This window comes from Solanum tuberosum, unplaced genomic scaffold (genome assembly GCF_000226075.1).
Source record: "Solanum tuberosum cultivar DM 1-3 516 R44 unplaced genomic scaffold, SolTub_3.0 scf00116, whole genome shotgun sequence".
In the NCBI taxonomy this organism is placed as follows: Eukaryota; Viridiplantae; Streptophyta; class Magnoliopsida; order Solanales; family Solanaceae; genus Solanum; species Solanum tuberosum.
Genome location: NW_006239040.1, coordinates 720320 through 746808, shown reverse-complemented (window position 1 = coordinate 746808; position 26489 = coordinate 720320). Strand labels below are relative to the sequence as shown.

General features: G+C 29.6%; 4 protein-coding genes across 4 annotated transcripts; 3 read left to right on the top strand and 1 right to left on the bottom strand.

The window, feature by feature from the left end:
- Positions 1–2798: 2798 nt before the first annotated feature.
- On the top strand, positions 2799–6244 carry LOC102605639 (probable polyol transporter 4). The gene is made up of 2 exons (XM_006349985.2): positions 2799–3362; positions 4583–6244. The coding sequence occupies exons 1-2, from the start codon at positions 3152–3154 to the stop codon at positions 5929–5931; spliced, it is 1560 nt and encodes a 519-aa protein (XP_006350047.1). The 5' UTR covers positions 2799–3151; the 3' UTR covers positions 5932–6244.
- Positions 6245–6903: 659 nt separating this feature from the next.
- Positions 6904–9388, bottom strand: LOC107061078 (uncharacterized). The gene is made up of 7 exons (XM_015309819.1): positions 9216–9388; positions 8975–9107; positions 8718–8825; positions 8465–8568; positions 8183–8354; positions 7978–8106; positions 6904–7713 (listed from the first exon to the last, which is right to left on the bottom strand). The coding sequence occupies exons 1-7, from the start codon at positions 9254–9256 to the stop codon at positions 6904–6906; spliced, it is 1497 nt and encodes a 498-aa protein (XP_015165305.1). The 5' UTR covers positions 9257–9388.
- A 7930-nt stretch (positions 9389–17318) lies between these two features.
- Positions 17319–18846, top strand: LOC102605303 (protein EPIDERMAL PATTERNING FACTOR 1). The gene is made up of 2 exons (XM_006349984.2): positions 17319–17555; positions 18456–18846. Exons 1-2 carry the CDS (start codon positions 17321–17323, stop codon positions 18698–18700), a joined length of 480 nt encoding a protein of 159 aa, XP_006350046.2. The 5' UTR covers positions 17319–17320; the 3' UTR covers positions 18701–18846.
- A 3119-nt stretch (positions 18847–21965) lies between these two features.
- LOC102579643 ((R,S)-reticuline 7-O-methyltransferase-like) lies at positions 21966–25760 on the top strand. The gene is made up of 3 exons (XM_015309839.1): positions 21966–22311; positions 22729–23223; positions 25366–25760. The coding sequence occupies exons 2-3, from the start codon at positions 22804–22806 to the stop codon at positions 25660–25662; spliced, it is 717 nt and encodes a 238-aa protein (XP_015165325.1). The 5' UTR covers positions 21966–22311; positions 22729–22803; the 3' UTR covers positions 25663–25760.
- The last annotated feature ends 729 nt before the right edge of the window (positions 25761–26489 follow it).

Here is a 26489-nt window from a genome sequence, read left to right as displayed (position 1 = left end):
TATCATGATGAGTTCATATAGAGAGAGCAATGGGAATTTATAGTGGTAGGAGAAAATGTGAAGATCTAGTGGACATTAATTAGAAGTAATTTATTTTAAATATTTTTTTATTAAATAAGAGATATTTTGCTAATAATTTGACCATAAGACAGATGGATAAAGTTTTTTAATTTCGGTGCGAAGGAAAAAACAAAGAGAAATGAATAGAATACACATATACGTACACATACATAAAGCAACTAAATATGTATTTATAATAAAATATCTAGTGTAATTTCACAATTAAAGTAACGAGATAGAGTGTATGTACACATTTTATTCCTATCTCATAAAAATAGAGATGTTGTTCTCGGTAGAATTCTCCCTCTGTTTAAGAAAAGAATCCATAAACAAGAGTAGTAATAACAACCAAATAACGTGAATGGTGAGCATACCGTACACCATTACCAAGGAAAAATAGTAATATTTCAATAATTAATTAAAAAAACACAGGGGATAACTGAAATTCTGAAATAAAGAAAAGAAAAAAAATAGTGCTAATATCACTAGTAAGAAAAAAGATTCAACTACTACCACCAGGCACCAAGTATATCATGCAGACGAACAAAAGAATGCACAACTTTTACCAACTAATTTAATTGTATCATAATTGATCTTCAAAAAAATTCTTATAAGAAATTTCTTAACATAGAATCATTATTGCTTACACGATCATTGAGGAGGGTGATGTAATGATGTGAATCATTACTTAAATAGAATTTGGACTAGGAAGTAACTTGATAGGAAATTGAAGTTGATTTAATGCTCAAAACGACATCATCTTTTTGCATGAAATAGTTATCGAACGTGCAACGTTGTGAGTTTCAAGCCTTGACAAGTTACTTATGCGGGATAATGGAATTACACAATATTTTTTTCATCATTATATGTCCGAACAAATTAATGATTGTGTTAAACAGAAACATAGGCATGTAGCCGAAACTAGTAGAGCATTACTATATCATGTTAAAGTTCCCTCACATTTTTGGACTAATGCTTTTTGAAACTACAGTCTACACCATTAATAGATTACCAACGTTAAGACTATAAATTCTTGGAGTTCAAATATATTCGAAGTTAAGTCTTGACCAGTCAAATTTTAAATATGTATATTTACTTAATCACCACCAACTTATTTATAGGAGCAAGTGCAAAGAGATCATTTGGACCCCTTCGATAAAAGATCGCACAATATATATATAGAGTTAAAATTATTTTATATTTATATATATTTTAGTGTAATCCATATATAATTATTGTTTTTTTTTTCTCTAATTCTACTGAAAGTGAAAAAAAGTAAGGATAGAGATGGCCAAACACAATAAAAATATGTACCATCGTGCGGTCCACCATTTCTTGATAATGGTTTCATAGCTTGAATATTACTATTAGGTAGCTTGACATGAATATTTTATTAGGGTCAATGTTCATTTTTGAAAGAAGAAGAAACTAAACTTATACGCTCAAAAATGAATATACGAAATAATCAAATTGATTAATTCAAAAGTCGAACTTAAGAATATAATCCAATCCTAATTACTTATTTGAATTGGTTTGGATTTAAATTTCTTGAAATCCAAAAAATCAAAAATCTAAATTGAAGTTATCATATCTAGTAATATGAACCGCCTAAACGTTCATCCTTAGCTGAACACATGATAAAATGTTTTATTAGACATTTCTAATTCATATATTGATAAAGCTTTTACATTATTATATTGTTCACAAATGCTCATTACGTTAATTACAAAAAAAAATATTTTATTGATATTTTAATTATACACATTAACATCAATTCAAATACGTGCTACATATGAGTTAAAAACGTCCACATCATGCCAGAAGAAGAGTGTTAAAATGGGAAAGAAAAAGAAAAGAAAGAACAAACTTTTAGATTACAATGCATATAAAAAGGCAAAGTACATTAAAGCAGTAATTACGCAAAATTTATGGCTTTGATAATTATGGAAAAAAAGTCAATGAGAATATTATTACAAATATACTCATCCATTCACTTTTATTGGTTTACTATATAAAAATAAATATTTATTTTCACTTATTTAATTAAAATATAAGAAAATATTTACCAATTTATATGTATTTTATTCTTTTCATTAAGTATTATTATTCATTTCCTTATAAATGAAATGACTTATGACAATTAATAGTTATATAATAGTAAAATTGTCATTTTATTTATTGTTTTTTCTGTTTTAATTTACGTGACACCATTTAAGAAAAAAAAGAAAACTTTTAAAATTTATAATCTAAAACATTTCTAGACTATTTGCTCATTTTATGAAAGAAAGATAAAAAAAACAATATAATTAAATTATTTCTAATTATATATTAGAAAAGTACTCCATTCTTATGCCACGTCAAACATAGACAAGTAAACATGTTCACACGAGAAGTAGTAGTACCTTCTAAGAAATTGAATTACCAACATGAAATGTGCTGCAAAATTGCCAAAGTCTCACGTTGTATTGTAATTTGTATCTTTGACCAACGACGGTTGAGGTGAAATGATAAATATTTTTTCATTCTTAATCAAGAGATCTCGAGTTCAAGTATTATTGGATACAGAGTCGTCTTTGTTAGGGAACGATTTGCCCCTTCATGTGAGACTTTTCGATGCAAATTCGAATTTAATTGAATTTCAATGTGAGTACAGGATACCATGTGAAAAAAAAAAAAAGTAATTTATATCTTTGAAAGCTTCAAATTCTTTAATGGTCATTGGTCAAGATCGTGTAAGATATACAGTACCATTTCACTCTTAAAGACAAATAAAATTTTTCCCACTTGCCTTGTTTCCTTATTTTTCAATTCTTTCTCATTTTCTTCTAGATCTTGATTTTGTAACTGAAACCCAACTCCCAAAATCCAATCTTGCTGTTAAAGATTGGATATTTAGGGTCAAAACATATGTTAGTACCATCGAAGTTGCTGTTTTTTTAGTTAAAGATTGGATTTTTGGGTCAAAATATCTGTTAATACCTTCAAAATTTCTGTTTTTATCAGTTAAAGATTGGATTTTTGGGCCAAAACATCTGTTAGTATCTTCAAAGTTGCTATTTTTTTTCAGTTAAAGATCGAATTTTTTGGGTAGATGGGTATGGCAGGTGTCCAAGAAAATGGACATGGGGAAATGGGTCTGTCAGATTTTCCATTGGGGAGCAAGAACAAGTATAAGAGAATGGATTCTGAGTTTACAGATGATGATGATCAGTATCAGTTGGAAAGGAGGAAGAAGAGTACTAGAAAATATGTTTTTGGTTGTGCTGTTTTTGCTTCACTTAACAATGTCCTCCTTGGTTATGGTAAATCTTTTTATAATTTTTACATGTCTGTTGTTCTTTGCCTCATAAATTGTGAAATCAAAGTATTAGGAGTGTTATGTGTATTGATACTTGCTGTGAGATGTTCTTATTCCTAAAAGGTTTACTTTTTTTCAAGATTTGTGTTTTGAGCTTTGACTTGTGATAGACTAGTTTGTACTAAATTTTGAAACTAAAAAGGGAAGTGTGTTTCGTTAATTGGGACAGAGTGAGTATTAATCTAGAGTAGTGGTGATAATAGAAGCAGTAAATTTAACAAGTGTGAATGCTTGTCTCTGGAGAAAATGTATGTGATTCAAGATTAAAGCCAAGCAATCCTTTGGGCAGAGAAAGAACTGATAATTTTTATATGTAACAATATGGTTTCAATCTTGGAGTTATAAGTGATTATATTTTAATTGATTCATTACATCTAATCACATATTAGAGTTGATCTTTTCTGGCTTTTAGTTCAGTGACCATCTGAGAAATCAATCCTTATATATAGGGGACACTTAGAACCTTACACCAAAACTTGTCATAGGAAGGAAGTGAATCTCTTCATTACGAGTCGAAAAAATGAAACTCTATAGCAAAAACAAGTGACTTCCCTCAATGAATATATGGATCATAAGAAATTCTTAGACTAGGCATTGAAGACCTGTCATGTCTAAATAAAGTCCACAACTTGCTAGACAGATCAACTAAAGTAGATAGTACTTGAAGATCCTATACACTTTGAGAAGCACGGTGAGCAATTCGTTAGCAAGTAGCAACACTGTTGTTATCTTCTCTAGCACAATGCAGCGAGGAGAAGTACAAATGGATGGAGCTTATATTGCATAAATAATGTATTCTTTACTTTTATGCATTTAATCCAGGAAATGTTTAAACTAATAGTCCAGTTTCTGCAAGTTCTAGTTCGTTATTAGTGGAGAAATAACCTGCTTTATCTACTGGAATTCAAGAGAAAGAGTGACAATTGTCATCTAACTTTTACAAATTATGTGTAGTACTAAGTGATATACATTATAATTCATTTTGAATACGTACTACCTGTTCAGAGTAGCCGAAAATAAATTTAGGGTGGGGATTGGGAGGTACAAAGAAATGCTTTCGAATGTATTCATCAATTCATGTAGCTGCACGCTGGTCGCTGTTTCTTTATAAAGTCTATTAACAAGCTGAGGTTTGATTTCGATGCTTATGTTTTGAATTTGCAGATGTAGGTGTCATGAGTGGAGCAATCTTATTCATTCAACAAGATTTGAAAATAACAGAAGTTCAACAAGAAGTTCTTGTTGGTGTTTTGAGCATAATTTCACTTATAGGTAGCTTAGCTGGTGGAAGAACATCAGATGCGATTGGTAGAAAGTGGACGATGGGGTTCGCTGCTGTTATTTTTCAAATAGGTGCAGCTGTAATGACTATTGCTCCTTCGTTCGAAATACTAATGGTAGGAAGGATTTTAGCTGGTGTTGGCATAGGCTTCGGCGTTATGATTGCACCCGTCTATATAGCTGAGATATCACCAACTATTGCTAGAGGCTCTCTCACATCATTTCCTGAGATTTTCATAAATCTAGGAATTTTACTTGGTTATGTATCTAATTATGCATTCTCCGGTCTTTCAGCACATATAAGCTGGCGGGTAATGCTTGCTGTTGGAGTTCTTCCCTCAGTCTTTATTGGAGTTGCTCTCTTCATCATCCCGGAGTCACCAAGGTGGTTGGTTTTGCAGAACCGAGTAGAAGAAGCAAGGTTGGTTCTTCTGAAAACAAATGAAAATGATTCAGAAGTTGAGGAGAGACTAGCCGAGATACAACAAGCTGCTGGAACCGCAGACACAGACAAACCTGTCTGGCGTGAATTGTTGAGCCCCTCTCCGGCTCTACGTAGGATGCTGATCACAGGTATTGGAATTCAATGTTTCCAACAGATTACCGGAATTGATGCAACTGTTTACTACAGTCCCGCAATTTTTAAAGCAGCTGGTATTGAGGATGAATCAAAACTTCTGGCTGCTACGGTTGCTGTGGGAGTCAGCAAGACAGCATTTATACTAATAGCCATAATTCTCATTGACAAAGTCGGACGAAAGCCATTGCTCTATGTGAGTACAATTGGTATGACTACATGTTTGTTAGGAGTGGGGATCACTCTACTTCTAATGAAAGAAGGATCAATTAGCATCGCACTAGCCATACTATTCGTTTGTGGGAACGTAGCATTCTTCTCAGTGGGGATTGGTCCTGTCTGTTGGGTTTTAACATCAGAAATCTTTCCCTTAAGGCTTCGTGCTCAAGCATCAGGGCTCGGAGCAGTAGGTAATAGAATGTGCAGCGGCCTGATCGCAATGTCTTTTCTCTCTGTTTCGCGTGCAATTACAGTTGGTGGAACATTCCTAATCTTTTCAGTAATCTCTGCACTGTCTATTGCATTCGTCTATAAACACGTTCCAGAAACGAAAGGCAAATCGTTGGAGCAGATAGAGTTGTTGTTCCAGGATGAATACTCATTTCAAGGAGGTGAAGTGCAACTTGGAGATGTTGAACATCTAGTGCAGAAGTGAAACAGAAGTCCTTGTTGATTACATATTAAATACACTGATTGAATTGAATCATTATTCATTTGAGTGGTGAAGTTTTGGGGAGGCTATCTGCAAATGCCACTACAACTTTCTCCTTCGAACCACAGGGGAGAGGCCACGGAGATCACACGATACATCTTTTACTTATAGTGAAACAGACATAAATATCGACGTCTGAAGCAGGATATGTACTCTTATTTATCGAAAGAATCCCATGTTGAACACTTGTGAAAATATATTGTTTTATTGGCTAAATAAAATGATGAGGGCTTACTTTTGGCTGCAAATTTCACAAGTCTATGTAAATGATTTATGTTAGTAGTGACTAGTGACAATGGCTGCATCCAAACATAGTAACAAATCAAGTAAACTCATCGAAAGGGGATGTTAGAGCATAAAACAGGGGATGCTCTGTTCATGTCCCATAAGGCCTTCCGTGTGGAATTAAACGAGAACCAACAACCATTCAGTGAATTGTCTCGTGTAACTAAGTTTCAAGATGTTCACTGAATCATCATTTGCACGGTGAAAAAGAATATGTAACTAAACTCAGTATGACATTAGTTCTTGATGAAAAAATGATAAGCTTAAAAATTGTTAGTTCTTAATAAAAGATGAAAAATGTTACTAATATTATGGTTAGATAGCTAATGATTAAGTTTAAATGTTTAATCCGGCTTTAGTATGATAGCCTGCAAATTATACGAGAAAGATAAATCGCGCCCATAGGATAAAGTTTGCTCTAATGTGATAGCCCACAAACTACACAGGAAAGATACTTGAAGATCAGATTTTCAAATAAAATTTCATGGTCAAACACTAGCTTATTTCACTCGGAAAATTCCTTGAAGGAGAATGTTTACAGTTGGGAAATGTAATGCATAAATCTAATGAATTTTGTATAACAAGTAAAAGGGATGACACACACACACAACAAACACTCACACACACATTCTATTTGTTATGAATTGACCTCAAATTCCTTTCTGCTTGCAGTTTTTCTTTCTTGAGAGCCTTGAACATAGCTGCAATTTCATCGTAATCCGGAAGCTTAGGATGGACATAGCTTTTCAACGACGATTCTTCACCAGGATCTTGAAGTACTGGAAATAAATTTGATCGAAGAAAGTTGTCCGCGAGGTTATCTTTAGGCCTTTCAACTGGCATAGTCCTTGTCCTCATATAAAGTTGTCCGCGAGTCATTGCTGATGATAATGAGAATGTAAACGAACAACTCTCCAAATCATCCGTCATGAATGATGCATCCTTCATAGCGATAAGTCTCGTCTTTTGCAGAGGGGAAATACTCACATTGATATGATCAGTATCCATCTTTAACATTAAGGGACAGAGAGGTCCTTTGAACATGAAAAGCCTCTGATCTTGAAAGTTTAAATCTTTGCTTAGAATAGACTCAAACTCCTCAACGTCGTCCTTATAAGCTAACTGATCTGTCATTTTCCCGGATATAAAGCCATTGGTTCTCCAAAATTCTCTTTTCATTACAAGCTCAGGACTAGAAATTGTAGATTGAGACGAATAATTACTACATCGAGTAGGATTTGATACTCTTTTCTGCTCATTGTTCTTCATACAATGGACTGAATCTATAGAAGTTTGTTCAATTGCTGATAAATAATCAGTAGAAGTTCCCTCAATCTCTGATGAATAATCAATCGATACAATATTTGCTTCTGTCGCGATGTTGGAATTCTTCGATCCTGTTTTGTAACCAATTTGAGCATCATCAACGCGGTTATGCACCTGCAGTAAGAGACGGAGTTAGGATTTTGAGTTTATTAATTCTGAATTCTAAAAGGACAACTTACTACTTTATAAATACTAAAGAGATAATGGTTAAAAACACACCCGAGTCCTCAAGTATCACATTTTTGCAAGTTTCATACTTGAATAATCAATAGATACTAGTCGAGGTGTGTTCTGATAAATATTTAGTGATAGTTCTGGTAGAAAACGCAAACACCTGATAGATCAGGTAGGAAACTCGCAAAAATGTAACATAATTACCTGTTCTTGTTGTTCATTTCTGTATTCAAGAAGTAAAGGTCCTTGTTGAAAGCAAATCCTTGCTATTTCATCCACCAATTTATATTTCACTTCATTTGAAACAGACTTTATACACAGGTTCTCTTTTATCTGTATATTCAATGAACAACAAAACTTACAAAATTTACAACCTTAATCAACTCTTTATAGTAAAATGTGGACAAACCTGATAGTTTACAAGATTTCCAGGAAGTAATTCAAGTGCAGATGTTTCGAATTTCTTCCCATAACGTTGTCCGAAGAGCTTCCTGATCACAGGAAGCTCTGGTAAATTGCCAAGTCTCGTAGATGCAAATACGAGACTTGACACTGCTTCATTGATGTCATTTGGACAATCTCTGTATCAAAACAGAGATCGACAATATTTATCGAGTTTAACTACTATACATATTCAGAATCAAATCACCTAAAAGATAACTCCAGATAACTGTACATATTAATTCCTTACTTGTGTCTACGGATATATGGAAGGCTAATGAGGATAAATTCACAAAAATTCTCCAATAAATCATATACTACTAACATATTGTCATCCAAAAATAGCTGATCAACCTGAAAATACAAAAAAAAAAAAAAAATCATCAATTTTGTAAGTTGTTACATGGACTAAAAATCCATATATCTACTAAAAACATGCGAATTTTAGACGGACATTTCTATCAGAACATTGTTAGAAATATGAAATTTTCGACGTAACGTACCCTGTCAAAGACAATTTGGTAATGTCCATGTCTAAGTAGTTGCCCTAAGTCATCTTTCAATTGCTTAACAATGCAACTTCTCTTGTTCTTCAACAGCTTAAGCCGGCACGAAAAAACAAAAAAAAAAAAAAAAGTCATCAATTTTGTAAGTTGTTACATGGACTAAAAATCCATATATCTACTAAAAACATGCGAATTTTAGACGGACATTTCTATCAGAACATTGTTAGAAATATGAAATTTTCGACGTAACGTACCCTGTCAAAGACAATTTGGTAATGTCCATGTCTAAGTAGTTGCCCTAAGTCATCTTTCAATTGCTTAACAATGCAACTTCTCTTGTTCTTCAACAGCTTAAGCCGGCATTTAACTCTTTTAATCAAATTCTTACTGCCAAAAAAAATATGTAGTAATTACGTTAAATGCTCTGTCTAGTAGTATAAATTCGTCAAAAAAATAAAATAATGATGAAGGAAGGGAAATTGAAATTGTACGTACCATTTAGTAGCTTTTCTCCACCCAAAAATTACATCAAACATGTCAACAAGAATGCGTATACAACATATAACCTTAATGAGTAGCGATAAATTGATCAACGCGAGTGAACTATGGTTAGAGAATTATTGTGGCAAGTGAATGATAGAAATTGGAAAAGATGAAAGAGCATGTGTGTTTTCACTTTTCAGCTAAAAGATAAAGTAAATATTTTTGGTTGAAGAATATATGAACTGAACCACCAGTAATAAAGTTTTTTTAAAAAAATAAAGTTGGGTGTTTAGTTTAAGGAAAAAAAGGTAAAAAGAGAAATTAACGAAAAATATTAGAAGCAGCTTTTTTAACTGCTACTCCACTATGCTCACAAGTCATAACCATTATGCCATTAATTTTTATCACGTTCGTTAATCCCCGCAACTCATTCCACTTATCCAAAATAATAATAATAATAATAATAAATAAAATATGTGTTTGTTAAGCTTTAATTTCGAGATAAAAATATTAGGTTATTTTTAATTTGTCCCAAGTCCTAACTATGGTGAATCGAATTATTTGATACTTATTGACACCACGAATTTTTAAAAAAAGGTACTATATGAGTACTTGTCTAAGTTATGATCTATTTTGCCTAAAATATCATATTTTTAGTAATTAAAAATAATAAGAGTTAATTTGGATAAAAAGAAGTAATAATAATTTTTTTATTTTCTAAAAAATGAAATATTTTAAAGCAATCTCAAGTTTAGAAAACGACTAATATTTTGAAACAATCCAAAGAATAATAATTTGATAATTTTTTTAAGATAGTGATTCGCATTTGGCTAAGACAAAAGAATAATAATTTGATAATTTAAGTTTAGAAAAGGCATAATACATAAACATCCTTAATTTGGCGTCAAGTGACAATTATGACCTTTAACTTTGATGTGCACAAATAGACACTTAAACTTGTATAAAACTGAACAAATGGACATATTCGTCCTACATGACACTCTACATGACAATTTTGTGTCGTATGTGCAGTGGTGGACCCAGAATTTTCGTTCAGGGGGTTCGAAAAATAAAAGTATAAACGTGTAGTAAATAAGCCAACAAAAAATAATTTCAAGGAAGTAGTAGTATATAGTTTATAGGTACAAAAAGTTAAATTTCGTTACAAGAAATCCGAAACTAACATAAGTGATTACAGTGAAACAAAAAGTCAGCCCTTTAAAATATGTCAAATCAACAATAGAATATTATGGGAGATGATTTTAATATTTGAGTTTTGAGTATTGGGGAAGAACAAGAAAATTATTTAGAGATTTGGAAAGTGAAAAAGTTATTAGCTTTTAGGAATGGGAGTATGGACCCTTGAATTTTTTTGGGGTTTTAACACCACATTTTTAGCACTTTTTTATTAAAAAAAAAACTAAACAAACATGAAAATCGGAACTGGAACTAAAAAAAAAACTGAAAGTAAAAACTAAAAAAAAACGCTAACCCAGGGATTCAATCCCTGGACGTCAGGCTTAATATTGAAGGGAGTTGCCACTGTGCTATCTCCTTCACCTTATTATTGAGGGGGTTCAAAATATATATATCCACATAAATCCAGAAAATTCACCTTATATATACAGTGTAATTTTTTATCGAGGGGGTTCTGGTGAACCCCCTGAACAACACTTGTGTCCGCCCCTGCGTATGTGGGGTCTTACGTGTATTATGTCAATAGGACACGTGTGTCTACTTGTTCTATTTTATACAAGTTTAAGTGTCTACGTGTGCACACTCCAAGTTGAAGGGCATAGTTGTCTGCTGAATCCAAGTTAAGAGTCATGTTTATGTATTATGCCTTTAGAAAACGACTAATAATTTGAACCAATATATATATATATATATCAGAAATTGAAAAACAAATTCAACAAAGTGGGATAATATGAATATCAACATTAAGATTTAAAAACAACATTTTAATCATACGTTTAGATTTAGATATCTTAATCAGCTAACTCAAACCGACTCTAAATATATAATGCATCGGCATGATCATAGCATTATCATTTGCTCATGTCCTAGTTAAGTGCACGCTCTGATTTCTTGCCTATTTGGGTGGTCCTGTTGGAGTCAAAGGAACAGTTCATCACCATTTAAAAAGGCCAAAATTTATAATTAAAATAAAAAATGAATAGCGTGCCTTTACATTTTTATTTTTAGTATCGTTTAAATATTTTTCTGAAAAATAATAATTTCTTACTTATTTTATGATGTTTCGATCAGTAAAAAGAGTATTTTTTTTAAAGAAAAAACATAAATATAACTCAAAGCGGATTATATCACATTATTTTGCAGGTAGGCAACTGATAACGAACTGAATATTGTGGGAAAGTGAGATAAGAAAGCTAGGCATAATGATGGTAACCAGTGGCACTAAAAGGTCATATTCTCTTCACCTTTATACTTAATTGGTTCTTTTGCAGATAACTATAAGATAGTAATCATAATTATTCCTTAATTATATGCTCCAACACAATTTGATTGATTCCCTTTTATTACTTTTCGAATCGAGAATTTATGGAAAATAACTTTTTAATCTAAAAATAAGGATAAGATTTGTGTATATTTATATTATATTCTCTTCATCAAACAATTCTATTTATAGAATTACACATAACATGTTATTAATTGTTTCCATTAGCTTTCATCACAATAAATAAAGGATTTTATGGCGGTTATTTAGTAGTGATTAATATGATTTTTGCTATATTTTTATATTTTATAAGTGACAATAATAAATACACAAGTATTTATAATCAATATTTTATTAGTCTATTCTTTGTCAGGAATGTCACAATTAATCTGAAAATTTATATCGTTTAGATTCTGAATCCACCTCTTTAAACCGTCATGATATGAATTCCCCAAAATTAAAGGAGATGAGGAAAGGGGAAATGGAAAATGGAAAATGGAAAATAGAGTCAAAGATGAGATCAAACTTCTCTCTCTTTTTTCTTCCCTATCTAGTAGAACCACAACTATGAAACACGTATTAAATGAACTTTTTTTTTTAAAAAGAAAATAAGGGTCGGAAATCAAATTCTCACCGACAAGATGAAAGTTTAAATAATCAATTAATTAACTGAACTATTAAAATTCTCGAGATGAACAACATTGGATGTTTGTTTGCCTTAAAATTTTCTTTCATCATTCACATATAATACATCTTGACCCAAATAAATGTTCTAGTACATATGAATATTTGCTAATCCAAAACAATTATAAAAAAATATATATAAAAATCAACAACATTTTATGACTCTAGCTGGAGAAACAGCATCAATACCAGAATTAGAATTAGTACAAGATTTTATACTATGAGCCCTCATAAAAGAAAAAATAGAAATCATAGCACATTTCACTTTTAAAACAATTTTCTTCAATTTCTTGTTCCTTAAATTCTTTGAAGATTCCAATTTGTAGCTTTGCAAAAATATATTTCTTTTTCTTGCTCTTTCCCTTCTATAACTAATTGAATTCAACATAATTGGACTACTTCTTTGTTTTACACTCCTCTTTAATTTCATAATTGTTCTCCGAACACTATGACTACGGTCTTCATCATTCTGCATCGAAGCTTCCGTACATTCTGGTTGATCCAACGGCTCGTATCCATCCACCCGTCTGCTAAAATGTAACGGGGTGTTTCGTACTAGACTTGTCATAGTGCTCTGATCCCGAGTTTGTCCTGCTTTTAACTTTGGAAAATATTGGTATGGAGAGATTTTGGTGGTAGAGTAAAGTTTTAGCTATGAATATATATCAATTGGTCTTGATGAATTGTGTATTTATTTGGTTAAATTATTGATGATATTTCTATTTTAATAAACGTGTTAGATCTATATAGGTTCATTTGACTGTACTTGCCAATTTTTTCGTACTTGGTAGGCGGCTTGGTTGTTTGAATAAATTAAATGAGTTAGTATAAGAAAATGACAAAAATGGTACATTATCTTTAAAAGTAGGTTCAAAATAGTCTATATAAGTATCACTTGAATAAATTTGGCCCTTTAAATTTACAAAATAATGAGTAGTTTTTATCTTCAACAAATATTTATCAAATTTTAATTGGTACTCCGTTCTAATTGATATGATATACTCTGAATTTCAACAGTCAAACTTCTTTATTTCGACTGTCCATTCGGATATATGACTTTTAACATCTTTGATAAACTTAAAAGATCAAAACTATTTAATTTTAAGATTATTTTTTTTAACATACACTCAAATATAATGGACCATTTTTGTTATTTTTTGTCGACATAGTAGTGCAATATTAAAATTGGTAGTCAAAGTCAAGAAGGTCATATTCAAAACATTTATTGGATTAGTTAGAATTTAAGAAAAATGTTATGAACGGTCATGATGAAATTTTCAATTGTTTTCACTTCATATAAGTCAACATAAAGGAATGGTCTCTAAGTAATACTTAATAAATAAGAAAAGAAATAAGGGAGAAACTTCTTTTAAGCAACAAATATTTGACTAGATATGGAGGCTTTTTTTGTTTTCATTTGGTCATCTTGAAACCAAATGTTCCTTTGGGGTGTTTGTTTGTTAAAAAGAAAATATTAGTAGAAATGATTGATGGGTTGTTGGTCGGATTTAATTGAGATTTCTTTCGTAATGAATAATTTTAATTAAAATTGAATAATTTTGGTCAATTTGGAGAAATCGTTATATTTGTTAAGTTTTATAACGTCAAGATAATAGTCGAACAATATATGGTCCTTTTCCTTGTTTATAAAATAGCAAAACTAACACCACTAAAAAATCAGTATTTTTTCACTGAAAAATATTCAATGACTATTTTTATATATTTTTTTAATTAAATCAATGAAAAAATGATATTTTTTTCATACGAAAAAATTATAAAGTTCTGTAGAATTTTAATAAAAATCTACCGCGCTGAAAAGTGTCTAGTCCTAGTCATGTATGTCCTCAATATTTGTCATAAGAACCATCGATAGGGTCGCTATTAAACTAAATCTCGTTGACATTCCATAAGTGAAGAAATAAGACTATACTAAAATATATTAATATATTGTAAATGAAGCAATTTAATATATCTAGAAGTTGAGACCAATGGATGTAATTTATTAAATCCTAAAACATTGAATTTATGTTTTCAAAAATGACCGTCGGACAACATTAGCTAAATCCTAAGTAAGTATTATTTTTATTCCACTAGACTAATAAAATTTTGCTTAACATAAAATATCATATGGAATAATACATTAAATAATAGCATAGTTTTCAAAGAATTTAAGCACGTGTTTTAATATTTTATTTATCCTCTTGTATTTTTCTGTGATTAATTATTCTCAGTTACCCCCATTATGTTGAATCTTCTGCCACCAACAAGGGTTGTGCTTAAGTGGTAAGTATTTCTTCATCTTTAATTATAAAGTCTCAGATTTGAATTCTCTTGGATACAGAGTCGTCTTTGTTAGGGATTGTGTTATCCCCCAATGTAGGACTTCTGAACGCAAATTTGAATTTAGTCGGACTTCAATATGGATACTAAATACCGAATAATTATCATCAATCAGGCACAACGTGAGGCTGATTGCGGTAGATCAAGAGGATATATACAATTCTTATTTCAATTTTTGGAAGTGAATAATAAGTGTATACACTGAACAGCAACCAAAGGTTGGAGCTAAAAACATTACGGCCCATTATATTTAGATTGGGCTTCTCCATCACCATGAAGCCCAATATGAAATTAAAAAGAAAAGAAACGAAAATAATAATATTTGATTGGATTGAATTTTGTGGTGTTGTTAAAAGAGATTTTTTTGTAAATAACGTTATTTGCATCTAGATTAATGAAAAATAATGAGATTTTATTTCATTACGAAACGTAACAGTGTTTTGATTTCAAAACGTAGCAGAATATATTATATTCATGTACATAATAATAATGAAATACATTCGTGCGCATAATAAGTGTATTCACGCATATACTATATACGGAATACACTATATATATACACATTCGTAACAATAGTGAAATACATTTTATCTAAGCACTTAGTAAGTGTAGCTGCTCATATACAATATATTTGTCTAATTATATATGTGCAGATAATAAATATATTCGTGTATATTAATAACTCTCTTTGTCTCATATTAGTAATCCACATTTCTCTTTACACGCCTTTTAAAAAATCATAAATAAAATTAAAAATTAAAATAATTTACCCTTTATCCACTACTTCGAAAGAAACTTTTTAGAACTTATAAATTGTTTAGACTCTCAAAACAATTAAGAGTCAATTTGGATAAAAGATAGTAATAAATAAAAAAATTCTTAAACATCAAGTATTTTAAATCAAAGGGAATAATAGTTTGACAAATAATTTAAAACGTCTATATATAACCAGGTGAGCAACTTATATGAAACGGAGAAAAGATATATAGAACTCCAAACAATCGCTAAATAGATAAATATAGAACCTCAATTTGATGTGTCAAAGCAATTCAATTAACTTGTTAAAACATGTGAAAATATTCACATGGGGTATGGACATTTTATCAATTTAAGTAATTATAAAAGAATACTCTAATATTTAACCAAAGTAATAAATACATCACGTGCAATAGAAATCACATTCTGGAGTTTTACTTTAATTTTGTGTGAGTAAAAAAAAACATTTATAGCAGTCACATTAGATTACACTAAGCTCATAACTTTACTATATTTACTTTTCATCTTTGAGATCATGTTACCATAATTTTACCAATATAATATTTATTATAATATATGCTTTCTTCATTTAAAGCTGGTCCATGAAAATTGACAAACCAACTTCAACTCGCCATTCAAATTTTCACGTTAAACAACATTTCTTTGTCATAGTAAATTTTTGTACCATAAATTAATCACCATACTTCCAAAAAAATAATTAAGTAGTATTCTCTCCGTCTCATATTACTTGTCAATATAATTAAAAATATTTTGTTGCATTAATAAAGGGTACATCAAAACGAGTTAAAGGGTAAATTAGTATAGATACTCATCTTATATATGATTTTTTGAAGGCGTGTAAAAAGGAAAATGGACAAATAATAAATGGAGTATACATTAAATATTTTAATTTATTGATATAATAATACTTACAATAGTAAATTAAAACCACTTATATCATATTACAGATCAATTATTGTTATTTTATTCGAGAAGCTTAAATTCTACGGATTAATCAAGTAATATTTACACAATTAAATTATTTAAAAGATAATTACATATAAATCTGTTTAATAGTGCATTGACTAGGTAATCATGTGGAATAAATGGTAAGGTTATAAGTCAAAGTATTAAATTATGTTGATAATGTAAACAATCAATACACTGTCAATTATATAATTTAATTAAATCAGTCATGGCTAAACATAAAAATGTCCTTCTAAATTATCTTACAAGCTAAGTTATATGATTGATGTAAAATAAAATAATCTTTACGCTGTCAATTACATGTATTAAATTATTGTCTAATCATAAAAATTTCCTTTTAAATTATCTTATTAGTGATCTAATTGAATAAATATCTTTAACACTATCCATACAAACTAAGCGATGTGATTGAAATAAAATAAAATATTTTTTTCATTGTCAATTACATAAATTAAATCGTTGTCTAATCATAAAAATTTCCTTCTAAAATTATCTTATTAGTGATCTGAGTAAATATCTTTAAGACTATTAGTACAAACTAAGCGATAGGATTGATATAAAATAAAATATTTTTTACACTGTTAATTATTACATAAATTAAATCATTATCTAATCATAAAAACTTCCTTCCGAATTATTTTATTAGTGATTTGATTGAGTAAATATCTTTAGGACTATCAGTACAAGCTGAGCGATATGATTGATGTAAAATAAAATATTTTTTACACTGTCAGTGCACAGAACGAAAAATGGAAGTGTGTCAAACTGTGATTCACAGGGTTCTCAAGCCCAATGAGTGTGAATGTGCCTATTTCATGTGACCTAGCTTATTGCTAAATCATCTCTCACTCTTGCCTGTGACTTGCTTCAATACTCACCTCTTTAAATATCCATGCATTTCTTTCTTTTGTCCTTCAACAAAACATTAATCTTTGTTTTTTTTTTCTCTATCAACTATCAAACAACAAAGGTGATCAAAGAGCTTAAGAGGAAGAAGAAAGAAGAAGAAAAACAATTAAGGATGTATACAATGAGGAGTTTCAAGTATATTGCAACTATGATCATTATTCTTCTTGTTTTTCTTCCAATTGTCATGAATGCAAGGCATATTCCCAAGATTAACTCATGTATGACCAACTTTTCTTTCTTCCAAGCATTTTATTTCTTAGATGATGGTTATATAACTGATAGTTATTATCTCAGAAAGTCGTAAGATTTTTTTCTTGATTCCAATTTTCTTTTAAAAATGAAAAAGCGACTTTTTAAGATAATAACTAGTCATTAGTTGATTAAATATTTGAAGAATCAACTCTTTAGTTTTCTTTATCAACAAACAATTTTATAAACTATATTGATGAATAATTCTTTTTCGTCCAAATATGTATTTCTTCTATTTTATTTTATTTAACATACTTTTTTTTTTAGTTTATCTAAAAAAGAATGCTATTTTTTTTATACTTACAAAGAATATAAAGTTAAAAACTTTTCATTTTACCTACAAATGTTTTTTTTATAACCACACAAATGTTATTACATGTTTAAGACCACAAGTTATAAAAGTCTTTTTCCCCTTAAATTTGTGCCCCATAAAATAAGTTCAATTGTTCTCATATAAACTACTATAAGTAGTTCATGTCAATATAAATTGATAAAAATAGTACAACTTGAAATATTGATCAGAGTTCATAGTTTATCTTTCGAAAAACGAAATGTAACAAGTATTTTAAGGCGAATAGAGCGTATGTTTTTTAAAGATTTTTACACAACCGTTAGTAAGACATTTACCGGTCTTCAAATATTTTGGTACAAAACTACTATGTCCATCAAAAACAACTAATATCTATCAAGAAATAACTTTTCTACCTCAACAAAATAAGAATAAAATCCACATACAATCTATCCTTCTCATACTCTACAGTCTCTATTTATGTGATCACACTGAATATATTATTGTTATCGTAATATTTTGCTTTCTCTTTACCACATAAACTTTGTGCTAATGATGCTCAATTTTTTTTTCTTTTTAGATGAAAGACATATGGTCATGTCACCAACTAAAAAGACAACATTGGCAAGGGGAATAATGGCAAAAAGAGCAGATACATTACAAGTAGCAGGATCAAGATTACCAGATTGTTCTCATGCATGTGGATCATGTAAACCTTGTAGATTAGTGATGGTTAGTTTTGTTTGTTCATCATTAGAAGAAGCTGAGACTTGTCCTGTTGCTTACAAATGTATGTGTCATAACAAGTCATACCCTGTACCTTAATTAATCATTAGTTTTAAAAAAATAACTATATGTTATGTTATCAATTTTCCAAACAAATATCATATGTAACATATAGTACTTCTTAATTTCCTCTAATTCCCTAGTGTAGGGTCTAATTAGTAGGATCATTTCTCATATGTATTCAATGAGAGCTTCTTGTTTCATTTTTTTTAGTTGCAAGATACATCGATATTTTGTTAAATTTGTTAGTAAATTTCATTAAGCACCTCAACATATGATTAAGTAATGCGAAATTTTGGAAAAGCTTTTCCACAATATATGTTCTCAAGCACATGTTGCATAAATAAGTTAATTACTTAATAAGTCATAAAAACTCAGGTTTGTTCCAATTGATGTGTATGTGTATAATTAAAGGAGGAGACACATTTTATGTGATTAACTTAATTATATTTACGTAATAGTATTTGATAAAACAGGTAGAAACTTTTTTAAAAATATGAGCGGAGAAGAATGTCTTAATTGGAAGATTTTATACAAATTTAAGGAGTTATCAGTGTATTCAAACATATTTAATTACTTTTCTTTCTAGGACTTCCTTTCTTAATATTATGAGGCGAATTCAACATTTGAAAATTCCGATTACCATACAAAATAGACGTCTTTGAGTACTATCTTTGTGATTTAATATCATATTATATATGATTGAATACATTAAATTTTGTAAGAATTACTATCGTGTGATTGTTAAGAGATAGCGAAAGTCTTTGACAACAATCTCTAGAAGAAATGCAAGTTATGGTTGGAGAAAAGGAAATTTGGGTGAACATTATAAACTAATAAGTCAGAGTAATTAATATATAAACCCTGTTCTTTATGCTTATTTTTCAAGTTTATCGTTTATTTTTGGATTTTTGTTATCTCTTTTTGTTAGAGGCCAGTTAAAAACTTATTTGTATTTGCTATTTATATCAAGTTATATTAATTTATAATAATTAGATAATTATTAAAGTAAAAATAATGTGTATTGATTAACAATTCTTAAATAATAATTGTGTATGTGAAGACATGAATAATGTACTCGTTGGATTTAAATTCTTTTTATTATTTTCTTCTTCTCTATTTCTCTATTTATTTTGTGTATAATTGTATAATATTTAATCCCCAATCTTTCGCATGAATTAATATCATATTTGTGGTTACAATTTTCTACTAGAGCTAGAGATATGAAAATAATTACTAAGTCCCATATTAGTTGATGAATCTTCTTTTTAATATGCATATTAAGAAATCATAAATAAGAAGATAATTTTATTAATTCATTTTTTAGAAGAACTTTTTTGAAAAATTTATAAACAAATATGAACACTTTCAAAAAGAATTAATTGCAAGGGTAATATAGGAAAATTTTAATTAATGCTTTCGTATAATTGTCTTTTCTTGATATGTTAAAAGTGACAAGTAAAAATGAAAATCTATTTTAGAAATAAGTAACAAGTAAAAGTGAACGGAATGAATATGAAACAAGTACTTTTGATAAAAATGATCAACTAATATGGAGCGGAGTATGTAATATTTTAGGTGGGAGGTCTATTTGATTTATTTAGTTCATCTACCTACTTAATTATTGACCACACATTGCTGAGTTATTTTTCCCAAGACAACACACTAATCCAACTCTGTTACTCTCAAGTAGGATATATTTATTTTTAATGATTCATTTTTTAATTAACATATCAAACTCTCACCAATAAGCACACTCTCTATAAATGCTAGGAGTAGAATTAGAGAAACAAAATTGCTTAGATTTTTATAGTATTTTCAAAAGAAAAGTAAAATGAAATATTTATTTTTAATATATACACATGACGAGCAGATTACAAGATTGGAGGGAGGAATGATTTTCCAAATGATCTATTAATTATCTGAGAAAATAAATTATGAGTAATTAAGTTATACGTACCTTGATGTTAAATCCTATAAATAGTCTATAATTAGGGCTTCTTTTATTTCCCTCCCTAAATAGTTGGGACAACCAAAGCTAGGAGGGTTAAGTACAAAAATATCCATTTCTGGGATCATTATTTAACTTGTATATCTATTTTAATTTGTAAATAATTTCAAACGTCACGTACCGATTAAAGTTTGTCTGAATTAAGTGTGATCAAGAAAGTCAAATATCGGATATTTTTTCTTGAAGTTTGATATGACTTATCAAGACTAACTTCAAACATGTTTTAGTGAAGTTAATTTTACATGCCTTATAAAGATTAACTCAAACATTTTTTTATTGAAGTGTCTATAAAAATTAGTTAAAATTTCAAGGCTTAAGTCATTTGCGGTCCCTTAAAGTTATCTTCATATTTCACTTAGACACTTCAACATAAAATGTAAACCCACTAAATTTGTCAAAAATAATACCAGATGATTCGATAAAATTAATTTAGGTCTTCTCGATTTCTCTTTGCTATCGATCGCAAGACGATTAACCATTGGCAAACTCTTTTTCTTCATCACTCTTGTATCAGTCTCTTTGAATATTTTTCTATATTACTCCCTCTGTCTCTAATTACTTGTCCACTTGAAGTGACACACCTATTAAGAAAACAATAATTGATATAGTGAGTTTACTATTTTACCCCTATTAATTTTGAAGTGGATGAATTAAAAACTTAAGATTTTCAAAAAGTTTTACATTTTTCAAAGTAATAAATTGAGGGTATAATAGAGAAAAAAAGTTTGTCCTTTAATTTCTTGATTTGTCAAAATAGACAAGTAATTAGGGACAACTATAAAAGGAAAAGTGGACAAATAATTAGAGACAAAGGGAGTGTGTATTATAAGGAATGAGAATTATTTTTTGTTAAATTTAAGTTGGGTCTTTTCGATTTTTCTTTGCAATCGATTTCGAGATGAGTAACCATTGATAAACTCTCTTTCTTCATCATTCTTATATCAGTCTCTAAATATCTTTCTCTGTCACGTAATAGGTACTAGTCCTAGTTAATGTGTCTACGTGAATTATGCGGACAACTTTACAGGGCCACATATGACTTAAGCCAATTTTTAATCATATATATCTATAATTTTTATGTATGCCTACACTTACATACATGCATGAAGTCAGGGGCGGAGCCACCTTTGCCCAAGAGGTGTTAAGCAACCTCCTTCGCTGGATCATTACATTCTATTTCCTTCATACCAAACACACCCAAAGAGTAAACTAAAATTATTGAGTTTGACAAACTAAAATTATTGAGATTTTGTCAAACTCGTAATTAAAGAGTTGGGTCCACCATGATTATTTGTGAGCCCCATTGCTTAGTCATACATGTTATATATAACAACTTTCATCCTCCTTCAGATTCATAATACATGAAGAAGAGAAAATGGGGGAAATTGATTCAATAAATGAAGAAGAAATAATAATGCTACAAGCTCAAGCACAAATATCAAAATATATGTTTGCTTTTGTAGATTCAATGGCCATAAAATGTGCTGTGGAACTTCGTATTGCTGATATTATTCATTCTTATAATGGCCAAAAAATCACTTTGTCACAAATAACCCCTAATATTCACTCTCCATCATCTCCACATATGGAAGATTGACTCCTCGTTCGTCGAAAAATCTTCACGGCATCTACCTCTCAGGTAAATTTCCTTTATTTTTATCTATATAGAAATCTGACTAAATATGACTTTGCATATTTGTAAGGCCATTTCTTGAAGCCATGCTTCCATTAAAAATTCATTCATTCACAGGGGCTCAAACCCCATTCGATCACAACTTGTGTTGGTCTTTTTTTAGAAAACATTAATTATTCCATAAAAGTTATTTGATTTCAATTTTCTTCAATAAAAAAAAAGTGACTTTCTTAGATAACAACTGGTCATACAAATATCTAAAATTTATTTGAGATTTTTCTTTTTTAAATTAAAGATAAAATTTATTTGAGATTACAGTTTTACAAATCTTTTTTTCTTTCTTTAACTCCATCATTAGTCAAATAAGTTCATATAAATTGAAATTTATCGTGTGATAAAAAAGTGCTTCTGAATCGATCTCAGGACGGAGACACCCTCTATGGACTATCCCCTATATCAAGATGGCTACTACATGACTCAGAGCTAAGTGTAGCACCAATGTTTCTGTTCCAAACCAATCCAATTTTCATGGCACCATGGCATTATTTTAGTAATTGCATAAAAGAAGGTGGAATTGCATTTAAGAAAGCACATGGTTGTGAAATATTTGAGATGGCTTCTAAAGATGATGAGTTGAATAAGAATTTCAACAATGGGATGAATTCAATGACAAAATGCATAATGAGGGAAGTAATTAAAGTGTATAAAGATGGATTTAATTCAATAACATCACTTGTTGATGTAGGTGGAGGGATAGGAGGTGCCATGTTTGAAATTGTCAAGGCATATCCTCATATTAAAGGGATTAATTTTGATTTGCCTCATGTTGTTTTAAGAGCACAAAAGTTTGAAGGTGTTGATCATGTTGAGGGTGACATGTTTGAGGCTATCCCACCTGCTGATGCTGTTTTTCTCAAGGTAAAAATGTTAGTCTTACTTCATCTAACGATGTTTGATTGAATACAAAAATTTTAAAAAGAATTAATGACTATTGAAACTTAAAAGGCAGAATACATATGGATAGATACTTAAACCTGACATTTATTATCACTATGTTAATTTGGCTATATATATATATATATATATATTTATGTAAATATATATGATTTCAGTTGGAGTCATGCTGCCTTCCTAGTTCTTTATCAATTAAGTTGACGTTGCCGATTCTTTTCATTGTGTCATGATTATTGTTGTGACCTCGCCAGTTCAATTATCTTGTTTGAATAGTTTTTTTTTTGTGACAATCTTTGAGAGTTGAATAAGTACTTTTGAAAGACAAAATAAAATTAAGTGACTATAATTGCAAATTATAAAAAAAATTGAGTTATCGTGCAGATTTCTAACCTGTTTCATTTATATATGTATCACAATCCGAAAACTAATCAATTTTTTCTATTTTCATTTCAAAAAAATGTAATTCTCTCATTCAAAGTTGTACTTGTACATATAGGATCTGAATAAAGCATATTTTTTGTTCGTTTAAATAATGTGACCACCAGTATAAAAAAGATCGATTTATTAGTTAGTCTGCGATAAATACCCTTTATTTCTAATCATTGTTTAATATACTTAAGTAATTACAATCACTTTGTTTTAATATCCAAAGCATTTTTAATTGGAGTACATGTAATCATCCTATTAAGGAGTGGATCTAGGATTGTTCAAAATTGAATAGAAATTAGTAATCTTAGCTGAAAGTGTTTATTAGTTTATCGGAAATAATTTATTGAATTAACGATTTCGATAACGATTTTATTTTTTTCTTAATTTGGGTTATGAATTCGTATCATATTCAGATTTAGTTAATAGAATAAACGATAATAAATTATGTGACGACCCGATTTCTCAAGTCATAATGGCACCTACTACATCCCATCAATAGGAAAGCCTAACTATATAGATAGATAGATAGATAGATAGATAAATAGATCGATAGATATTTAAACCTGACTTTTATTGTCACTTTGGCAATACATATATATAAATAGATACTTAAACCTAACTTTTACTATCACTCTTTCAGTTTGGCATGCAATACATATTGAAAAAAATGTTTAATCAAAGAATTTATTACTTCCTCCGTTTTATTTCATGTGACGATATTTGATAGAGTAACAAGAAATATAAGAAAGGAAGAGTTTTTTAAATTCGTGATCTAAAATTGATTATTGATATTTATGTGACTATAATTAATCTTATTAAAGGTAAATGAAAATATTGAAGTGAAATAGTTTTTTAATACAAAAATAAGTATAATTTTTCTCTCTCTCTCTCTATATATCACATAAAATGGTACCGGGCCACATGAAGTATCTTCTTTGTTCAACACAATTTCATTTTATTATCTTCTTAATTATTTCACGTATTAGTGTCATTTTCAGAATTTTAGAATCAGTGATAAACTCTTTATACATGTAGGGTTTAATTTTTTGGTAGTGGGACCAAAAATTTAAATTATTGGATGCTCAAACCATCTCCCAACCAACACTATTTTTTTATACCAAATCCTATTTTGGTGTAAAATTTAGTGTTTTGAGATTTCAACCCAACACTATTTTAGAAGTTGTTTTTTTGGATTCAGCGATACATCTAAACCTCACCGGGAAGAGGTTGTGTGTGACACTATTTATCAATACTAAATTACGTTTTTATTATTTTATTATTAGTAGTATTATATAATATTTTTAAAAATGTAAATGAAATAAAAATAATAATATAAATATTAAAAAGAGAGAAGAATATAAAGAGAATATTTCATTTTGGTGTAAAATTTAGTATTGTGAATTGGAGTTGATTTACACTAAAATGGTGTTGACATTAGTTTGGTGCAAAAGTTGATGTTATGGGTTAAATATGTCTTCGAGCATGTGTAACATTTAGTATGGGTCCGCCTCTTTATCATACTAGTTGCATCTAGTCTAAATTTCTAGGTTCAGTTTGGCTGTCCCATTGATCCATTGCCTTGATCAATTAATTTGGCATTTGTCTTAAAATCTTATATCCGTCTCTCTACTCTGTATTTTAATTTTCTTGATTACGTTTTAATGTACACATGTATAGTGGGTACTGCATGACTGGGGAGACGAAGATTGTGTGAAGATCTTGAAGAATTGTAGAAAGGCGATACCTAAAAAAACCGGAAAATTGATCATAGTTGACGCAGTTTTGAAGTTGGAGGGTGAAGGTTTATTTGACGATGTGGGATTCATAACGGATTTGATGATGATAGCACACACTAATGGTGGGAAAGAAAGGAGTGAAGACAAATGGAACAAATTGTTGAAGGAAGCTGGATTTCCGCGTTACAATATCATTGAAATTTCAGCTTGGCCATCTATTATCGAGGCTTATCCATAGTAAGCTCATGCGTACCTTAATTAGTTTTACAAAATATTTGTTATCTCCAAATAATCATCATATGTAACAAAAAATGGAGATATGTAATGTTTACTTAGTGGCCTACATGTGTAATTTATGTTTTATATATATATCTTTTTTGTATTCGTAACATGACAATGATGAGTTTAATTTTTATACATGCACTAATAGTCTAAATGAATTTTAGACAAATGTCACTTAAGAAATAACTATTCGTAATCAATAGAACTAGCTAATAACCTGAAAGATATTTTTAAAAAATTATATAACATAATTTTACTTAGAGTTTTATAGTAAATTTCTCCTATATCTTCCTCTCTTGCTCGCCACCCCCCCCGTCCTCTTTATCTTCCTCTTTATAATACACTACGTGAATCTTCTCTTTTTCTTAGATTAATAAGAAATCCCATTAATGTTTTACCTGAATGATTATTCTTATCTATACCTGTGGTTCTTAGTCTTTAATTAATACTTTCTAGGTGGCTATCAATTGTTAATTTATTCTCTTATTAGATTAATGCCAATATATCAATTTTTTTGGTTTGCGTTATTGATTTGTTGTTCTCTTCTTCTTAGATTGATACAACCAATTGTATATGTGTATCACGAAAAAAATATATGTGTATTAAAAAAATTGATACACCTATCATCAAATCGTATCTTCGTCGATTGATATATTTGATACAATAATTTTATCTATGCATAGAAAAAATGTATATGTGTATCAGAAAAAAAAACTGATATAACTATATCAGAAAAAATTGTATGTGTATAAAAAAAACGGATATGATGATATAAAGAATATA